Source organism: Vanessa cardui, chromosome 1 (genome assembly GCF_905220365.1).
Source record: "Vanessa cardui chromosome 1, ilVanCard2.1, whole genome shotgun sequence".
Lineage (NCBI taxonomy): Eukaryota > Metazoa > Arthropoda > Insecta > Lepidoptera > Nymphalidae > Vanessa > Vanessa cardui.
Window position 1 is genome coordinate 6213655 of NC_061123.1, and position 19663 is coordinate 6233317.

The following is a 19663-nucleotide window of genomic DNA, read 5'->3' on the forward strand; positions in this document are numbered from 1 at the left end:
ACAATGTTTATATGTATGTTTATATAAAATTAATTATAAATCTTCTGGTTTCTGTTTATAAAGTCTTTACAGTAATTTGTCATTTTCACTTTTTGAATAACATATTCCTGTTTTTGGGTATATAGTTAATTTCATTGTTGTTTTATTTTAATTTGTATACACAAATACAAACTTTTATCTATACAATTTTAACTTAAGAATAAATTGAAATTCCTAAATCAGTTAATATGATACTCTAGTAGTATATAACTGTTTAAATGCAGGCAACTTGTATGGATATAAATATTTTTATATTATCTTAGAAATGTAGATAAAGGTAAATAAAAAAGTATATGTCAAATATTTGCCCATTTATTGTTTACTATACATTATATGGATGGATATTTTATAATGGTAAGATTAAAGTAAATGTAAAATTAAAACACTTATTTTATTTTCTTCACGTCATCGCGCATCGAATACGACCACTGAAATTATAGTTATGGAAATTATTCCTTATATTATTCATATTATTAATGATTCACATATATTTAAATGTATTCTAACCAACAGTATATTTCATCATCCAGTACAAATCCATATTATTGTCATTTCTAAACATAGAATAAAAACATGGTTACAAATAATGTTTAAAAAGTATTCTTAAAATTAAAAAAAAATCAGGGATATTGTGGATATGAATAATATTCTACCGGTTCATCATCATCATCATCAGCCCGTTTTTGTCCACTGCTGGACATAGGCCTCTCCAAGTGCACGCCACTGCTACTCGCATCCAGCTCCTGCCTGCCGTCTTGCGTATATCGTCACTCCACCGTGCCTGAGGACGTCCTACACTACGTTTGCCGAGACGCGGTCTCCACTCTAGAACACGTTTTCCCCAACGGTTGTCGGTTCTACGGCAAATATGACCAGCCCACTGCCACTTCAGCTTACTAATCCGGTGGGCTATGTCGATGACTTTGGTTCTTTGACGGATCACCTCATTTCTGATGCGATCCTCAAAGAAACGCCGAGCACAGCCCTTTCCATAGCACGCTGAGCGACTTTAAGCTGGTGGACCAGCCTTGTCGTTAGTGTCCACGTTTCGGTTCCGTATGTCATGACGGGTAGGACGCACTGGTTGAAGACTTTCGTCTCAAGGCACTGTGGGATCGACGATGTTAAGATTCGACGTAACTTCCCAAACGCTGCGCAACCCAGCTGAATTCTTCTATTCACCTCGTCCTCAAGGTTGTTTCTACCTAATCGCAAAGTCTGCCCGAGGTAGACATATTTTTGAACAATTTCGAGGACGGTACCGTGTATCGTAGTCGGTTCCGGTAGAACATGTTCATTGAACATAACCTTGGTTTTATCCAAGTTCATCCGTAGGCCGATACGCATAGAAGAATCAGCCAGCTCGTTCAGCATTTGTTGTAAGTTCTGCAGCGTTTTTGCCACGATGACGATGTCGTCTGCGAATCTCAAGTGAGCGATGTATTCGCCATTGATGTTGATGCCACGTCCTTTCCAGTTCAGCGTCTTGAACAAATCCTCCATTGCATTAGTGAACAATTTGGGGGAAATAACGTGCCCTTGTCTCACTCCTCGATGCAATGGTATGGGATTTGTTTGCTGATTCTGTACTCGGACGGACATGGTGGCAGCTTCATAGAGACATCTCATCACTTGGATGTATCGCCAATCAACTTGGGAACGCTGCAGGGACTCCAGAACAGCCCAGATCAACCGAGTCAAAGGCCTTATCATAGTCCACGAATGCAAGACACAGGGGCCGATTATACTCATGGGAGTTCTGTATAATCTGCAGAACTGTCTGGATGTGGTCTATGGTGCCGTAACCGGTACGAAACCCGGCCTGCTTCGGGGGTTGGAATTCGTCGAATCTTCGCGCAAGACGATTCGTGATCACTCTTGAAAACAGCTTATAGACGTGGTTCTACCGGTTGCAGGAAAGAAATTATTTCGGGTAATTTTGGTTACGGATATTATATTTAGAAGAAAAAATCAAGATATTAATTTTACTTTATTTTGTAGGCTATATAATATATAGTATTTTTTATTGCTAGGGGTATCCTAGATGGATAGGTACCACCCACTACGCACCTATTCTATCGCTTAACGCCATTACTGAGTATTTAATCTGAAGGTGATTCCGTGAGCATAAGTCACAATAACTATTGAGACTTTCGGTTTTGGCCAAATTGGTCGAAGGAGGTGTAAGCGCCAAATTTATAAAAAATGTTGGGATTTTGTGAGTGAGTAAAATATTATAATTTATAAATCGGAAAATATATATATTACTTTGCTATGCTCATCATCTTTTTAAGACATTTCTATTGAATAGAATTAATAAAAAAAAAATCTTAGAAATGCATGTTTTAAAATGATTACAGTTTAGTGTAAATTAAAGCTATCCCATCTTTAAAAAGGAATTGTAAATTTATACTGTAAAGACTACATGAACAAGATTATCTTCTCTAGAATGTTTTAATGAAAAAAAATTAAAATAAGTTTTCTTAAAAATTTTTGAGAAGAAACAGATGAAAACTAGGCTAAATGCAAAATATTAAGCTTGAAACTTTGTGTTATTTTAACAACATTACATTTTTATCCAAATAATTACTTATGAGATCATAAAGACACTAATCTTTGATTAATGTTTTTTTTTAACTTAAATTACAATCAACTACTTATCAACATTCAAATGCAATGTAGTTTGGCCATATTGCATTGAGCGCTCACGATAGAGCACACTATATCACTCATCATCATTCTTTTATAACTCATAATTTAATTGCCATTTATAATAACACTACCAGTGTCCCATAAAGGTTAGACCAATCTATTATTTTTTAGAATTTTTATATCATACAACGGTTGGACTACAAGTTTAAATGGTAAAATTTGATAGTAAAATAAAAATTTCTCAAGAAATCTTTTGCACAACAAAATTTAAGAGTGACAATCAATTTTAATATTTTACTCAAAGTTTTTATGTGTATGCAACCCGTATATATATTCGATATATTAAATTTTATTATGATTCATATACATATAAATAATGTACAATAGTTACAAGGCTTTATATCCATTGGCTTGACTACAGTAAAAATGATAGAAACTATGAAGCAGCAATGAAATAACCACATTTAATATAACAGACTGTCAATTTTGATGATGAAATGACACTAAACCTGAATCAATTCTTTTAAAAATAAAATTGTACATATCACTTAATTGGTTTTTAAAAAGGATACATCTCTTTGTTCTTTTCTTGTACATAATCCGGTACCCACATTCTCTGCACCGTATGGGATCTCTTGGTTTAATTTCATTTTCTCGGTGGCATTCTGAAATTTAGTAGTTATAAATGTGTGCTATATATTGAGAATTCTATAAAGTAATGTTCGTTTTTAGGGCAGATTTCTAATTGTTACATATACCTATATTCTAAAATTCAGCAACGTAAAAATCAAAGCATTAATTTAATCAGTAGGTGGCAATTTATAGTAAAATAAAAAAAATATAATTTCTAAACAAACGGTAACTGCGTCATGTTTAACAATTAAAAAAAGTTTTTACCGCCACAGACATATATCATAGGAACTTTTGTAACCGATGACTCCTTGGTACTTGTATCAGCCATTATTTTAAATTAAATTCGCATATAATATTAAACTGTAGCCAATAATTATTTTTCCACTTTAACAAATGATAATAACTTTGACAAACGCAATAACGTGCTTTCCATTTCCATACATGTAAAATGTCAATGTGAATGCTGTCTGTCAGGCACCGTGCGTAGCGATGACTCTGCCATCTCGTGACTCATATTCAAAACTTTTACCCTCAGTTTCAGAAATTCTACTGTCAAACAACGGAATATATTTCTGAATTATCGAGTTATTTTTTGAGAATTTGAGCTATCGAAATGTATTGTTGTATTTCTGGGTGCCGTAATTCATCCAAAAACAATTTTAAGGGTGTAAAATTTTACTATTTCCCTACTAATAGTACTCACATGCCATGGCTTAGTTATAAAAGAGTGAAATGGATAAATGCAGTTATAAAACACACGTAAGTATACCTTCAAGTATTTAAAAAGTACTATTTGATTTTATTTATATAAAAATCACCAACTTTGTGGGTAACTGTTATGGAAGACAGTTTAATTTTCGTCGATCGTTGAATCTAACCTATAACCGTTGTTTCTTTTAGTAGACATCCAAATAACTGGTCCCCATCTAAAAATACCACTATCTGCAGCGCCCATTTTACTGGCAACAGAAAGTCCGAAAATCCTCAACACCCCTCGTATGTACCTACAATTTTTCCTGGTGAAAAAAATATAAAAAACTTTGATCAAAAAATTAAAAGATTTGAAAGACACCAACGTCGAATGCAAGCTGTATCAGTAAAAGAAGATAACAATAAGATCATTGTTAATTGGTAAAAAACCATGTTTTATCATTTTGAATATTGTAAAATCATGTTTACAGACTTGACAGCTGCCAGCCTGCCACCAATGTGTCTGGGAAGTTTCTTTTTTTTACTCGCACGGTGTCTCTACTGTCGGGATTATAACGCCCTCTATTGTTTCTGCACGGTGCCTTATAGGCACGTGTTTAATGTTTATATGATAAAAAATAAATACAGATACTTTTGTAAATTTGTAATCCAGTCTGATTATAACACCAGAGATGCATGTCCAATAATGCCGAAAATTAGACATAATATACGAAAGGATGTGTCACGCATAGTATCTATTCCATTCGTCTACGACGTCTGTATTTAATCACATAAGAATACCAAATACATATCGGTATAGCGTTAAATAAAATCTCTATAAACATTGTTGATTGTTTAAGTTATTTGGTTTCTAAAATAAATATTTAATATACTTATTTATGTAAAATATTTCTTAAGTTTTTTTTAAATGCCACAGTCTAGAATATAGCGTCAACTGTCATACGTTAAGCTAAATCAAAACGACCGAGACGTCAAGTATTTCTAGAATAACGACATCATAACAATGAAATGTTAAGTTAAACGCTAAGGTTTATATCGTTCTTGTTATTAAGAGCTGTGAATTTATAATTAGGAAATATATAAGAAGACAAAGATGCGCTTCTTGGAAAACTTCGACCCTGAAACATCAGCTCGTGAACGACGAAAATTGAATCGGAAAAGCTATTTTATGAAGTATCTATTATTTGAATTTAAAATTTTTTGAGACAAACGGCAAATTACTGTAGATAGCATTGTAACTTTTTCAGTCGAAATACTAAAAAAATCTACAATGAGCGTGGACAACTAGCAGCGACCGGTAAGGACCTCTGCGATTGCTTAGATGAAGCTTGTCCTGGATGTCACTTCCCTTGCCCAAAATGCACATCCAATAAATGTGGGCATGAGTGCAGGTATTATAAATACCAATTATTTATTATTAAAAACATGTGAACAATAATAATATATATGTTTTTATTTAAATTCCAGGGTAAACAGAAAATGGATGTATGAAAAAATTGAAATAGAAGGGAATGATTTTGTCATAAGAAATGTCTACAGGCGAAAATAATTATAGTTTTTTTGAATCATTCATTGGCTAATAACTTGAAAAAATATTCAACTTCCAATTCACCGTCTTCTGGTAGATCTGTACAATGGACTGCATTATGTACTATGTTTTTTCCATATAGTGCTCTGATTGAATCTGGATATAGTTGACGACTCAGTTCCTGAGATATGAGAAAATGTCTAAATTAAATGGTAAATAAAATTTTAGAATATTACTGGTTCTCTTATTTGTACATATTGTTTTATTTTATATGTAGCACTAGCTGTTGCCGACGGCTTTGTTTGTGTGAAAATAGGTTTTGAATAATTTAACAGACTAATTTAAAATATTACTTTAATTTAAGACCTCTTTGTAAACCAAATTTGTTTTTCTACTTTTGTGATCCACTAACTTAACTAGGTCCATGAGACTGCTCATAAAGCTCACATTATAACAGACTATATAGAACTTTTCATGTAAAAAACATTCTACTCTTCTGTCTGTCTACTCTGGCTATTAAAAATTTAACATTGTGCTTTAAGCACCAGCTGTAGTCTTTTAAAAAAAAGAGAAGAAATTAAAAAGATTTACTGAAGGTATATTTATGGGATGTACACTTTCTCATCCATCCATCATCTCGTGATAACTGTAGCCTCTATGACATTACGATTGTCTGGTGCCATTGCATAAATTTGGAGACATTAATTTGGGGTAGAAGATTAAAAACACTTAAATATGTATGTGCTCATTTTTAATCAGTATCGCGAAAATAAAGTTATATGTTTCTACCTTAAAAAGCGACGACTTTCATATTAATTTTCAACCCTTCTACCAACCCCCTTAGGTGTAGAGTATGTAGAAATGCTACACATTTTTAGTCAACAAACAACAACAAAGCCTGTAAATTTCCCACTACTGGGCTAAAAAAAGTAAGGGCTAAGGCCTTCCTTTAAGGGGAAGGTTTGGAACATATTCCACCCCTCTGTTCCAATGCGGGTTGGAATACACATGTGGCAGAATTTCTATGAACTAAGACACATGCAGGTTTCCTTACGATGTTTTACTTCACCGCCGAGAACGAGGTGAATTATAAACAGAAATTAAGTACATGAATATTCAGTGGTGCTTGCCTAGGAACCCGCAATTTTAATCGGTATCCAATAAGTTTCATGTTTCTAACTTAAAAAGTGACGGATTTCAATATAAACGTTTGACCCTAATTTCTTTCCCTTAGGGGTAGAATTTCAAAAATCCCTTCCTTAGTGTATCTACGCTACTGTCTAATCTCACTCAATCAAAGGATTCTACTTGAAATTTCAAGGCCTTTATCAGTTTACGCTCTGCGATAATGAATCTGTCAGTCAGGACTTGTTACTTTTTTATATAAATGGAAGAAGAAGAAGATTAGGTATTTTTACCGGATCTCTTGGGCCACAAAGTTTTCTGAATTCACAAACACAGTTCATGTTTGGATCATTACATTTAACTTCTAAAGTAACACACTTTCCTTCTGCTAAATGTATAGACATGGCCTTAAAATATTATTGAACATAAATAGATGAAAATATTTTGAATTCGTTGTTTTTAGAAACAAAAAATGAAGTGGTACCTCAAACTCGGGTAAAACACCTTTATAAACTTCAAAAAATTCTTCTGCATTTACTAATTTTACTGAAAACATAGCTATAGCAGAAATGTAAAAATGTTTTGATGTTGCAATTTGTTCGAGAATTGCACCCAAATTTCCTTCAATAATAACATGCGGTTTTATAACACAGCAAGTGCAATTCTTATAGGTTGCCCTAAAAAGTACTCTGGGAACTCCATTTTCATAACCAAAAAATAAATCTAACATCTGAAAATAATTTGATAATTAATTTATACATTAAATTATATTATGTAAGCTTAAAATATGTATATAACTAATTGACTTATTATTGTCATATGTTCAATAACATAATCATTTATATGTAAATGTTATTATTATTATATATATTTTAACAGGTTAAGATAATTTATACCGTGCAAAAGAAAATTTATCTTTATTTAATTAGGTGCCTTTTCTAATATTTCAAAAACACTATTAGTTAACGTGCAATAATTGAACACCTCGGCCGCATCTTCTAGTGTGTTACAACCATGGGCAACATTTTTAACTTTATTTTCTCCATAAAGTCGACGTAGCGTGCCTGGGGCTGCGGTTGCAGGATCGGTTTCTCCTAAGCATGTCCGCCATTTTTTCACCGCATCAGGCGCAACTAGTTCCAATCCAATCACTTCTCCGGTCGTTATGTAATCTATTACAATTCTAAAAACCGAGATTTTAATTTTGGGTAACAACAGTGTGCAAAGCAAAAAAACATTTTCATATAGAATTATATTTTTGACATTTTATTAAAAAAATGTTAGCTATAAACGTAAAATGCTATAGTGTATTTTGTAATATTTTGATTTAACATTTTAGAATAGTAGTAATAATATTAAATTACTTTACTAGAGTAAACATTTCCAGCAATATACATAGAAGATACACAGAAATTATACCTATGATGGAAATTATTGATATATTTAATAACACGTTTTATGGGCGCATTAATTGTTTAAATTAAAAATGAAAAGAAGCAATGATAGAGCCTCCATATGTTACAAGTATGTGTCCTAAGAATAGCGAAATGAATAACATTATCTCAGAAATCTATTCTTAGCTTATAACCTCAGAAAATATATAAGTAGAAAGTGCATAAGTGAAATAAAGAAGGAATAAGAAAGATTAAGTTACTTACGAAAAAAAGAAAAAGGAAAGTCATTCTAATAGAAGGAAAATTGCCTGATGAAATATAAGTCGAGAGACGTCAAAGAAGTATAGGGAGAAGAAAAAATATATTCAACAAATAGGGAAGATGCGATATTTTTATTTTTGTGTTTATTTTAAAGAACTCCATATAGGATAGACCACAAGTATATTAAAAACTTAAAACACTGTAATTTAGTGCAAAAAATGCAGTTTTGAAATGTCAATTTATATTTTCGCGCGAAAACGGATCTATATTTGGTATGATGTCACTTTTGTCTGTCGCGGGCCCAGTGATCGTACTTTTCCTCACTGGTTTTCATACTTCTGCATTTTTTCGATCTTTAAGACTTTTTGATAAAAATTTAAAACGGACGGATCGAAGCTCCGAATAAAAGCTTTGTTCACGAATATTTCGTGCCAATGTGTTCATCTACTTCAACAAAGTTTTCAAATAAATGGTTTTAGACTGAACCTTCTGATATAATATTGAAATAAAAGTGGTTTCCAGCTGAAAAGAGGAATTTGAAGTCTGCCTTGACAAACCTAACTTCCATTTTAATTGGAACAACGCAATTTATTTTCATTTCAATGTTCACTTTAAAACTATAACCTCAAATAATTAGTCATAACAGAAGTGACGTCACTGAACGCTAATTAGTGTTTTGAAATACGTTCCGTTTCACGTTACTTTAATTCGTAATTTTGTTAAAAAACAAAATTATATTAAATACGAACCTTGTAGTGGCCCTTTATATTTTTTTATCATTTTAATAGCAACATTTTTAAAAATATTATGTTTGCATGTTAAAGAGAAGAAAAATAAAAGTAAAAATTATTGTGCGTTTCTTAAATTTTACTTGCTTGATTGTAAAAAATATTCAAAATATTTACAAAGACTTAAAATATTAAAAATTAGCTAAACTTGAGAAAAACTTTTTTACTAAGATTTTCGGGGCGCTAAGGCTATCTTGAATAAAGGGGAAAAATTGTTCTCGGCGATCCGATGAAATTCGAAAATTTTTATGAGGATTTTCGTATATTTATGTGCTCTTCAGTTGTCTTAACTTAATTTTAGAGAATCAGTTATCGTTATCGAGATATCGAACGAAAACATCAAAAAAATTTACAATAGGTATTTGTTTTTTGCTAAATTTTTTTTGTGGTCAGAAACATCGAAAAAATTGTAAGATGCAACGTGTAGAGAATTCAGACCAACGATTTCCTTTTTGGATTTCATCGTCGTGGAACGAGCCGTTTGCTCGGTAATATTTGCATTTCGAATCGGATGGGAAGTTGTTTAGGGAATTGGGATACAAAATAAGTAAATAGAGCAATTTCAGTTAATGAAACAAACTAAAAAGTTAACGCCAGATGACGTGTCCAAGTAAAGCAAAACTCACACGATACTCCGGTCAAGGTGTGCCTATTTCTAGAGATCAGCCTTCCTATAAAAATGACTCCGTTCAAAAATACTATCATTTTCAAATAGACTGTTCTTAAAAAATATATTTATTGCATGATTTTTACTTTTTATAAAACAAATTGTTTCGGAATTATAATAAAGCTGGGCTTCTATTATGGTAAAGGCGTGTACCAAATAGGTCTGGATTTATTTATTTTTCTAGCTAAATAAGCTCCACGGCCAATAAATGAAAACTCCGTTTAGTTAATTCAAAATGTTTAACAACTATCTAATAATCGCTTACAAAATCTAGCGCGAACACAATAAATATTTAGCATTTTTCTAACTTTTTGGACATTTCAAATATAGTTGGACATTTATGATGAAAACGTGTATAGATGAATGTATATAGTGTATATAGTGTGTATATAGTGCACTACACAAATAACTAAAACAAACGTGCTAATTTTATTATGTTTGTGATAACATAGAAGCCAAAAGGTGGCTATTGTTTTTTTTACACGTTTTTCCCCTCTTATAAGTTAGTCTAGACCAACGAGCTAGTTAATGCGTAAATATGAAGTAAGTTTTTTAAACATGGCTAACAAACCTAAATAATTGTTTGAGGTGGTAGGCAATACAATTTGTATTATTATATGTATACTTACGGTAACATATTACTTCCAGCAAGATTTTTATATAGCGCCTTTGCAAAATCTTTGCTCACTTTTCCATTTTTCATACGAACAATTCGAAAACCTTTTTTCATTATGAACGTTATAATTTTACCATGAGAACTCGGAGGTACAGGTTTTATTAAAGCAAAAGTACTGTAATAAATATTTTCACTTTGACTTTGTAATATAAAGTGGAAAATGATTTATTATTGATATAAAGTCATGAACACAAGAATTATTTGTACCAATTTTGAATATCAGTTAATCTTACAAATATATATTATATTGTAATCTATAAAATGTAAATAGATTCATACCACTTACCTTAACACTGAACTACATTTTATAAATAAAATAGATGCACAGAAGATAAGTTTAAAAAACAAAATCGCTAATATTATAAAATATGCTTTAGTTCAACATCTCACATTCATCGTCATTTGAAGTATTGTCATGCAAAACACTACTTATTTAGAATAGTTATACCTTTGATTGTTATTGTATAAAATTTTTCTAGTGGCAGGTGCACAATCTTTTATATAAAGTAGTTTAGAAAATATATTAACTATATTTCCTATTTGGAGCATTTGGATTTTTAAAGGCGGTAAATGAACACGCTTAACCAGATTTTTCGCCTTTTTTGAATCAATGACTTGAATTGAATTGTCAAATGGGAAAAAGTTTAATATTAATTCCTTTATTTCATCAGCATCTTCATCATACATTTCACATAGAAACGTATATTTATCGAAATAGTCGTAAGTCTGAAAAATTTTATAATATGAATATCACTTGAAACTTTTGTCGTTATAATTTATTAAAATCTACAACTCTAAAAGGCTACCATGATAAAATTATTTTTAAGATCTAAAAATAATTAATAAATTGTATGTTTCCGTAAGTTAGAAGAAGGTAAATATGATATTACTTTATTTTGTGTCAAATTTTCGTAGTTTGTCATTATTACCAAAGAGGATATTCATTTTCTGAAGTTTGTTGTGCAATGTTTTGTTTTGTGTACTGTAATTTTCATTCGTCCAATTTTCTATCTTAAATTATGTTAAATTGTTGTCGAAAATTATTAACGATATTTCAACTAAATAAGTCTATTGGCCATAGAGTCTGTGACATAGATTAAAGATTTAAACACTGTCAACAATATTTTTTGCATAGAGAAACGAATTTCTGATTTCATATTTGTTGACTTTTGCTTGTTTACATTTTGAATAACGTTCTTGAATATTATACTTAAGATATTTTATACGTGACATTGGCCGTAACGTAACGAATATTTAACGCTGATCTACTACCAGATGCCTCTCAAGCTAAAAAGATAAAAGTTCAAACAACCATAACTTAATCTGATTTAAAATTTAAATAGTTAATGCAATAACTGACTAGCTGATAACAGTATATAGAAATGAATTAATTGCCATAGTAACTAAGGCATTAACTAACTTTGTTGATCAATAACAAAACGTGTATTAACTTAAAAAAGACATAATATATCTCTAACGATATCATGAAATATATTTGAATATTTTAAAACAGTTTTTGTGAAAATGGTATACAATTTATAATTCAAATTGTTTTACGTTCTCTTCTATAAAAAATGCTTAAAAAAAACTATTACATAAAATTTTGTTAATTTTAGGAAGGCGCTTATCGAGACAAATTTTCATTTATCGGAGAATGGTACGATAATCAAGCCAGCCTCATTCGCCGGTTCAATGTATTTTACTATCCCACTGATGATACAATAGAAATGTATGATTTAAAAAACCGGAAAACTTTTCTTCGAAGAGTTAAAGTCAATGGAGTAACTTTAGACAACTTTTATATTGGATCTACTCTACAGATTTTAGGACGGTTGATAAAAATTGTTGATTTCGCTTGTGAAGCCACAAGAACACAGTTACACAGGGATATGGAAGTGTATGTACCCATTTATTAAAAATTATTCAATTAAGTTTTAACTGAAGTAAATATTATCATATCTACTTTTTAAATTTCTTAATATAAACCTAGTATATTAATAAAAAAAATCATATATATTTGTTATAATGCCTATATAGCAATTTAATGAACAGCCCAGCTGGTTTACAATCACCGGTAAATGTATCTATAAATGCAGCCCACACATTTTTCCTTCATAATAAATGAATTTGTCTCTCCTGATAATACATATTATAACAAAGAAATATATATCAATACAAATAATTATGTTCTTACAAAACCTAGGTATATAAATAATTTTAAGTTAAAGAAAGCCTATAGAAAAAAAACTCTTAATTATGACCACTTATTGAAAGGAGCGGAATAGTTAAATAAAGAGGCTGATTCTAATTTTATATTCAATTACATTGTAATTTTAAATGCATTAAGGATGGAAGTATTTTGTAGGCCACTATTACTCGTGACTTTAACATTAAAAAAAATAGGTCTGTAGATTAATCCTATTAAATTTAAAATTTCAGAACATTTGCTATGATTAAGCCACTCCCAACTAAAATAGCTGGAAAAATATTAACACATTTTTATGAACAAGGCTTGAAGATAACTAAAATGAAAAAAACTTACCTTACTGCTGAAGATATTAATTTTCTATACAGGAAACTAATTTCAGATCCAACATTCCCGTGAGTTTTTTTTAAATATTGCTCATCAAAAACATATAGTTTTATTACCAACAAGTTCTGTGAAATAAGTTGTATAAAACAATAATAAAAACAGACAGGTATTTTAAAAATAAATACATGCATTTAAATAAATGTAAAACAAACATATTTTAGATTTCTTCTGGACTATCTCTCTGGCCAACAAGTTTATGGCTTGGAATTGGTAGGAAAAGACTCAGTGTCGGCATGTATGAAAGTACTTGGTGATAAAGATCCATTAAAAGCTGAACCTGGCACTATAAGAGCTCTATATGGTACAGATCCTGTAAGAAATTGTGCCCATGTGTCTAGTAGCGCAGAGGAAGCCTTGGAGGTAAATAGTAGTGTTTATAAATTACTCATAAGAGTGTTTGACATGGGATTATTTGTTTGATAGTGGTTACACATGGCAATAGTTTAATGGTATTGAAATTATGACATGCCATTAATTTGCAGTTAAAGTTATCTCTAGTATCATATAGAGACATTACAATATGCTATTTGTGATAAACTATTTGTCTACCTGCATGTTATGGTGCTAGTAAGGCTGATCATAAGGTTTCAGGTATAAAAAATAGCCTATGAGCTTTCTCTGGTATCAAGCTTGCTTCATACCAATTTTTATTAGCCATGAAAGTGTACAGATAAGTACACATAGTTACTTTCACATTTATAATATAAGTGTAATTATAAGATTTGATTTTTAGGTAAGGTCTTTAACCTTGTTTGTAATCCTGTAGTATATTTACATTCAAAAACAATTCAAATAACTTGATATTTTGTGATCGGTCAAAATAAATGTTTTTAAACTATGACTTTTTTCACTTTTACAGGATATTGATTATTTTTTTCCACCACCAGCTTTAAGATCTGTCCGTCTTCGGTTAACAGCAACTCTGTCCAACTGCACATTGTGCATAGTAAAACCACATGCAATTCGTGAAGGAAAGCTAGGAGCAGCATTGGAAGTTATTGATGATGGAGGGTTTAATGTTACAGCATTAAATATGTTTATTGTGGAAAATATTAATGCTGCTGAATTTTATGAAGTTTACAAAGGAATAGTCCAGGAGTATAAGGTACTATATACCATATAGTCATAATTAAAAAAAACTAGAATGTAAGAGATTTAAATTAAGTATCCTAGGTAAAAATCATTTTCATGCACCCACCCCGGCTTCGCACAGTGCAATGCTGATAAGATGTCTTTATAATTAACATTCACAGCTTTTTTAGTTATTTCTGGTCCATATTTATATTAAATACACAATTTAATTAAGGTATAATGATAACAAAGAATAAAGGGATTAGCTATGTATTGCTACATTTCTCGTAAATAGTAAAGAATGAAGGTGTTTTGGTCATCCCTAAGATATGGGCTATATGCCCATATATCGACTATTTTTTTAGACCTTTTTAAGGTGGTCAGTGACTTTATTTTTTATTGATGGAGCTCTAAATGCATAATATTTTGATATTCAATGACTTCTAAGTTAATTCATAGCTATGTTTTAATACAACAGGGTATGGTTGAAGAGTTGTCTAGTGGTCCTTGCATTGCTATGGAAATAGTTGCCAAAGATAAAAATGTCAATACTGCTGTGGAATTCAGGAAGTTAGTTGGCCCCTCAGATCCGGTATGTATGCTATAAAAGTAAATACAAAAATGTATTCTATAACAACTAATATAATATAAAATGTATGTTTTTTTTTCATAGGAGATTGCGAGATTATTACGCCCACACACATTAAGAGCGAAATTTGGAAAGACAAAAGTGCAAAATGCAATACACTGCAGTGATTTAGCTGAAGATGGTTTATTAGAAGTTGAGTATTTCTTTAAAATTTTAGATCTTTAAAAGACTGAGAAATTATGAGGGATCTGTAATTGAAGTGTGTTTTTGTGTCAAGCTGACTCATATATTTTGAATGTACCTGTAAACATCACAATTCATTGTATTGTTTTACACTGTGAAGGAAAACAATGAATAGAACATACTTTATGAAGAAGACAAATCAAGATAGTTAATTCTTATAATCAAGTATGCAATGTCATGAAATCCATGTTTATACAGTTGCATTTTGCGTAAGCAAAATACTTACAATAATTAATATTGTTACCCAAATGTGACACCAATAAGCTAAAAATGGTATTAATTGACGACCTCCGTGGTCGAGTGGTGTATACACCGGTTCTCATGGGTACGCCACTCTGAGGTCCCGGGTTCGATTCCCGGCCGAGTCGATGTAAATTACCATTAGTTTTCTATGTTGTCTTGGGTCTGGGTGTTTGTGGTAGCGTCGTTACTTCTGATTTCCATAACACAAGTGCTTCAGCTACTTACATTGGGATCAGAGTAATGTATGTGATGTTGTCTCATATTTATATATTTATAATTTATGGTATGATATAACAGTACATATACTATACATCTTAGACCATTGTTTTGTATTAAAAGTAAATAAAAATTCAAAAATAAATATTCTCTATTTGATATTTATACTACTCTAAGAAAAACTGATGGTATGTAGCAAAACAAATAATAACATTCTAACTTCATTGTCATTCTCAAATATGCTTGTCTGCACTATACTGTAGAATATTCGAGAAATTAAATGTAATTTGATTTGATGAAGAGAAAGACTGAGTTTATATTTTTCTACACATTTTAGTTTTTGCATAATAAACGGCACTTTTCAAATGATTTGGTTTTTCTTTACGTGTAACATCTTTCCTCTCGCTTACCTTTAGTTTCGAAGAGATTTTGTGAAAAGGAACGCAAGTGTGTAGCAGAAAGCGGGTAAACGCACGTTACTGAATTGACTAATATGCGTGTTTTTCTTATTACCTATTCAGTTGTTTTCATTACGTGAGATGTCAGATGTTACACATATGTGGCTATTCAAAGGCTAACTCATTTTTTCATCGCTTTTGATGACGCTTAGTTGGCTTTTGTATGATTATTTTTCTGTTTTCACTTTAAGTTATTTATGTCAGTTTTAAATTACGAAGTTTTGGCAGTTATTAGATATAGATAGGACAAGTCATTTGATGAAGCCTTTTGATTATATCATTTGTCTATAGTCATTAGCAGAGTCAAATGCAATCATTTGATTTTATTATATCCCGACCGCTGTTTAAGCCAAGATTGTCTTAAATAGCAAAAAATACTATTTATTATAAATTCACACATTTTTAAAATAACATAATATAGTACAAAGTATATACGAAAGTTAATACGAATATTTTATCGGATCACAGTTCGTTTGATTGTTTGATCGTTCGTTTAGTAAATGTAATCCCCACTTGATCAAAGACATGTTAAAATAGACTATAAAACATATGGACTTAAAAATATAAAAATAAAGTTCATAGTAAGTTAAAGGGTTGTTCGAGCTCCAGAAGATTTTTCTTATGGTTTCGAAGTCGTATCGGTTCAGAAAAAGCGCCGGCGAAAGCTGCTTCCGCAGAGTGGTTGTGGTGTTGTCCAATTGCATAATTTCCCGGGAAGCCCGTAGGAAGGGAACTTCGAGAGAAGCGCTTTGTGCCATACGCGATCAAAGGCCTTCGCTATGTCCAAATTGGCCGCCAATGCCTCACCCTTACCCTTGCTCTCAACTGCTTCCGCCCATCTATTAGTAAGGTAAACTAGAAGATCACCGGCCGACCGACCCCGACGGAAACCGTACTGGCGGTCGCTAATCAGCTGGTTCTCCTCTAGATACCGCAGGAGCTGGCAGTTAATAAGGGACTCCATTATCTTGGAGAGCAAGGAGGTGATGGCTATAGACCTATAATTGGACGGATCTGAGCGGTTTCCTTTTTTAGGGATCGGATGAACCAAAGCAGTCTTCCCGGAGTTGGGACGACGCCTAATGCGTAGGATTGCCGGAAAAGACGCGTTAAGACCGGTACTAACTCGGGAGCACATGTCCGTAGAACTTTTCGACCACTCGACTTGTGAATGTCTAATGAAAAAAGTGCTTTGCGAACTGCACTTTGCCGAAATTTTAATGCCGGCATCGTTGTATCACACCGCGTGATCGATGATGGTGACTTTCCTTGGTCATCCAAAGTCGAGTTCGACGCGAAGAGAGAGCCAAAAAGATCGATCTTTTCCTTCGCGGTATGGGCCAATGACTCACCGTCCCTGTTCAGAGATGGAAAAGAAGGCTGAAGCCCGCGAAACGAGGTCATGAGTACCGTGCAACCGGTACTGTACTCCGGACGAGACAGTGATCCGACGAGCCCAGAGGGGGATCGACGATAATCTGGTAGCCAACCGGATGCGAAGTCAGCAGAAGGTCCAACAGGGAAGGTGTATGATCCTCCACGTCCGGTATTCGCGTTGGCGAGGTGACCAGTTGTGTCAAATCATAAACCAAAGCGAAGTTGAGAGCAGATCTACTCGCATGATCAGTGGTGCGTGATCCAAGCCATTCTGTATGGTGGGCATTGAAATCGCTCAGGATAGCAATCTCTACGGATTGAATCTGCTGCAGCACAGCAATCTGTCGCCATTTGGACGTGCTCAACCAGTCGGTCGTTTTCGGCATTACCGCTATGGGACGTATAAAGGCACGCGTAGTTTCGCTGATGGTCATCGCAGTCTACTTGCAACCAGATCATAGATAGGTCTTTCCCTACAAGGCTGCCGAGGCGTCGAGAGCAGATATCATCACTGACGTAAACACATACCCCAGCTCGTGGTACAAAGGAAAGTACAAGGCCGGTTTCGCCGTCTCAAGGAGGAAGTGAACGGCGTTGAGATTGGAGTTGAGTCCCATTATGTTGCAGAAATCCCCGGAGAGGGATTCTCCACTGCAGTTGCTAATGGTACCCTCCTGGGGTAATGATACCAAATTCTGCACAACCATGTTTTGGGGGAGAGGGATCGGGCCTTCGGAACTTTTACTTACTGGACGAAACGCGGTAGCATAGCTGCCACTTTACGCTGATTTCGCCGGCCCATTCGACTGCCATCGAGAGGTATGCAGTGTGCCATTACCACTTGAATATCTATTTTTCTTTTTGAATCGATCTATTTATCTTTTTAATTATTTGCATAAAATGTTGCTTTTTCATAGCTTTGGCATCTGTTGTAATTCATCTTATTTTACGCATAAAAATGCCTTGTAATTGTCAACCAGTGGTTCGAAAAAAAAGTCGAAATGGATTAAATTTTAATAAGATATTTATAGAAATAAATAAATGTCAAAACTGTTACAAATAAAAACAATAATTTAAAGAGTAAATAATATAAGTATTTATTTTTAATAATTATTATAAATTTCCTGGTTAGTGTCATCTAGCAGCCTTCAGGTATATTTGTATATGGCAGTCCGATCTTGTGACATCTATGGACGTAAGAACACGTCTTGCTTATAGATTATTAAAATTATTCTATAAAGAGTTAAATAGCTATTATTATTTTTAACAATGGCGTGAAGACTACCTTTTTCAAAACTAATGTTCTACTGTCTAATATTTTTTTTAGTGTTGCGTATAAGATACTGATGTTTACAAAGGTCATTAAAGGGATATGTGCACTCTCTTTTTTCTTAATCTCATAACAGTTCGCTGGAAACGAAACTATGAGAAGGATCAGCTACTTACGTCCATTGACATCGGAGTTCATCGTATAATCACACTGTTCGTTAACTTCTAAACTTATTACTCATAATGTATTATTTGAAAAACGATGGAAAGTACAATCAGAAAAAAACGTAACCCTGGTCTTTTACGTATAAACAGCTTCAATAAATATGTAATATTTGACGAACTTAAAAACTTTCATCTTCAATTTTAAATCTTTAAGGGATTCATAAACGTAAGCCAAAATACTGTTTTCTATATTTCACACATTGAGAAACGGTGAACTTCACTTGAATTGTGTGAAACCCAGAGGCTTTAAATTACAGCAATAGAATATGGCTCGTTTTCGAGTAATAATTTCAAACCCATCACTTCTAAAAGAGAGGGTCTCAAACATGGGACTTTTACAAATTATTATTTTAAACTAGCTTTATGGAAAATTTGGCTTATAATAAATATATTATTTACTTATTTAGAACTAAAGACGTGAGCCAGTAACTTATTATAATCTATAAAATACTTATTATGATACAGTTGGTCGTTGCACGGTACTTGGGTTATTCCAGGCATTCAATTTGACTGTATAATAATTAAAGTACTTATGTGAATTTTTACGTCGAGGATCTTGTCCATCAGGTACGCATCCAAAATACAGCAGTTTTATTAACCTACTAGTAAAGATAATATTCAATAAATATTTTTTAAAAATAAAGTATAATTTAAGAAAATAATCTCAGAAGAAAAAGACGAATATTTGCAAAAATAAGCATTTTTAAACGGATTTAAAAAAGGAGGTTTTATTTTATATGCAAAGTCTAAAACATACCTAATATTTCTGCTATTGCCAGTAGAATAATAGGTATATGTGAATTGGTGAGATTTTAGTTTTATATATTTTTTTCTCAGACTGTCTCAGTTATAAATAAAAACGTATAGCTTGGGTCATTAGTCATTATAATAATGTTGCAACAGAG

The 19663-nt window shown here is 32.4% G+C and overlaps 4 protein-coding genes across 5 annotated transcripts; 2 read left to right on the plus strand and 2 right to left on the minus strand.

Moving 5' to 3' along the window:
* Window positions 1-335: 335 nt before the first annotated feature.
* Window positions 336-3784, minus strand: LOC124534555 (DNA-directed RNA polymerases I, II, and III subunit RPABC4). The gene is made up of 3 exons (XM_047110461.1): window positions 3589-3784; window positions 3264-3356; window positions 336-467 (listed from the first exon to the last, which is right to left on the minus strand). Exons 1-3 carry the CDS (start codon window positions 3650-3652, stop codon window positions 445-447), a joined length of 180 nt encoding a protein of 59 aa, XP_046966417.1. The 5' UTR covers window positions 3653-3784; the 3' UTR covers window positions 336-444.
* A 1173-nt stretch (window positions 3785-4957) lies between these two features.
* LOC124534549 (ARL14 effector protein) lies at window positions 4958-5816 on the plus strand. The gene is made up of 3 exons (XM_047110448.1): window positions 4958-5208; window positions 5283-5426; window positions 5503-5816. The coding sequence occupies exons 1-3, from the start codon at window positions 5129-5131 to the stop codon at window positions 5582-5584; spliced, it is 306 nt and encodes a 101-aa protein (XP_046966404.1). The 5' UTR covers window positions 4958-5128; the 3' UTR covers window positions 5585-5816.
* Window positions 5601-11397, minus strand: LOC124541475 (nucleoside diphosphate kinase 7-like). Its single transcript, XM_047119421.1, has 7 exons — window positions 11365-11397; window positions 10923-11200; window positions 10428-10589; window positions 7673-7871; window positions 7173-7418; window positions 6982-7095; window positions 5601-5744 (listed from the first exon to the last, which is right to left on the minus strand). Exons 1-7 carry the CDS (start codon window positions 11395-11397, stop codon window positions 5601-5603), a joined length of 1176 nt encoding a protein of 391 aa, XP_046975377.1.
* Window positions 11332-15246, plus strand: LOC124534527 (nucleoside diphosphate kinase 7). Of its 2 annotated transcripts, none has more exons than XM_047110436.1 (7): window positions 11332-11348; window positions 12091-12371; window positions 12914-13075; window positions 13229-13427; window positions 13927-14172; window positions 14617-14730; window positions 14812-15246. In XM_047110436.1, exons 2-7 carry the CDS (start codon window positions 12202-12204, stop codon window positions 14950-14952), a joined length of 1032 nt encoding a protein of 343 aa, XP_046966392.1. In that variant the 5' UTR covers window positions 11332-11348; window positions 12091-12201; the 3' UTR covers window positions 14953-15246. The 2 variants fall into 2 exon arrangements, with proteins under 2 accessions (XP_046966392.1, XP_046966391.1); XM_047110435.1 differs by lacking the exon at window positions 11332-11348 and adding an exon at window positions 11621-12001.
* The last annotated feature ends 4417 nt before the right edge of the window (window positions 15247-19663 follow it).

What these genes read in the sequence shown, in the direction of transcription:
- LOC124534549 (XM_047110448.1), top strand. Translation starts at nt 5,129, where the DNA reads ATGCGCTTCTTGGAAAACTTCGACCCTGAAACATCAGCTCGTGAACGA. An exon ending in CGGAAAAGCTATTTTATGAA is followed by an intron (nt 5,209 to 5,282) that starts GTATCTATTATT and finishes TAACTTTTTCAG; the next exon opens with TCGAAATACTAAAAAAATCT. An exon ending in AAATGTGGGCATGAGTGCAG is followed by an intron (nt 5,427 to 5,502) that starts GTATTATAAATA and finishes TTTAAATTCCAG; the next exon opens with GGTAAACAGAAAATGGATGT.
- LOC124534555 (XM_047110461.1), bottom strand. Translation starts at nt 3,652, where the DNA reads ATGGCTGATACAAGTACCAAGGAGTCATCGGTTACAAAAGTTCCTATG. An exon ending in TATGATATATGTCTGTGGCG is followed by an intron (nt 3,357 to 3,588) that starts GTAAAAACTTTT and finishes ACTAAATTTCAG; the next exon opens with AATGCCACCGAGAAAATGAA. An exon ending in CAAGAAAAGAACAAAGAGAT is followed by an intron (nt 468 to 3,263) that starts GTATCCTTTTTA and finishes CTATAATTTCAG; the next exon opens with TGGTCGTATTCGATGCGCGA.
- LOC124541475 (XM_047119421.1), bottom strand. Translation starts at nt 11,397, where the DNA reads ATGACAAACTACGAAAATTTGACACAAAATAAA. An exon ending in AAAATTTGACACAAAATAAA is followed by an intron (nt 11,201 to 11,364) that starts GTAATATCATAT and finishes AAAATTTTTCAG; the next exon opens with ACTTACGACTATTTCGATAA. An exon ending in TTATACAATAACAATCAAAG is followed by an intron (nt 10,590 to 10,922) that starts GTATAACTATTC and finishes TATTTATTACAG; the next exon opens with TACTTTTGCTTTAATAAAAC.
- LOC124534527 (XM_047110435.1), top strand. An exon ending in ATTTCAGATCCAACATTCCC is followed by an intron (nt 13,076 to 13,228) that starts GTGAGTTTTTTT and finishes AACATATTTTAG; the next exon opens with ATTTCTTCTGGACTATCTCT. An exon ending in GCGCAGAGGAAGCCTTGGAG is followed by an intron (nt 13,428 to 13,926) that starts GTAAATAGTAGT and finishes TCACTTTTACAG; the next exon opens with GATATTGATTATTTTTTTCC.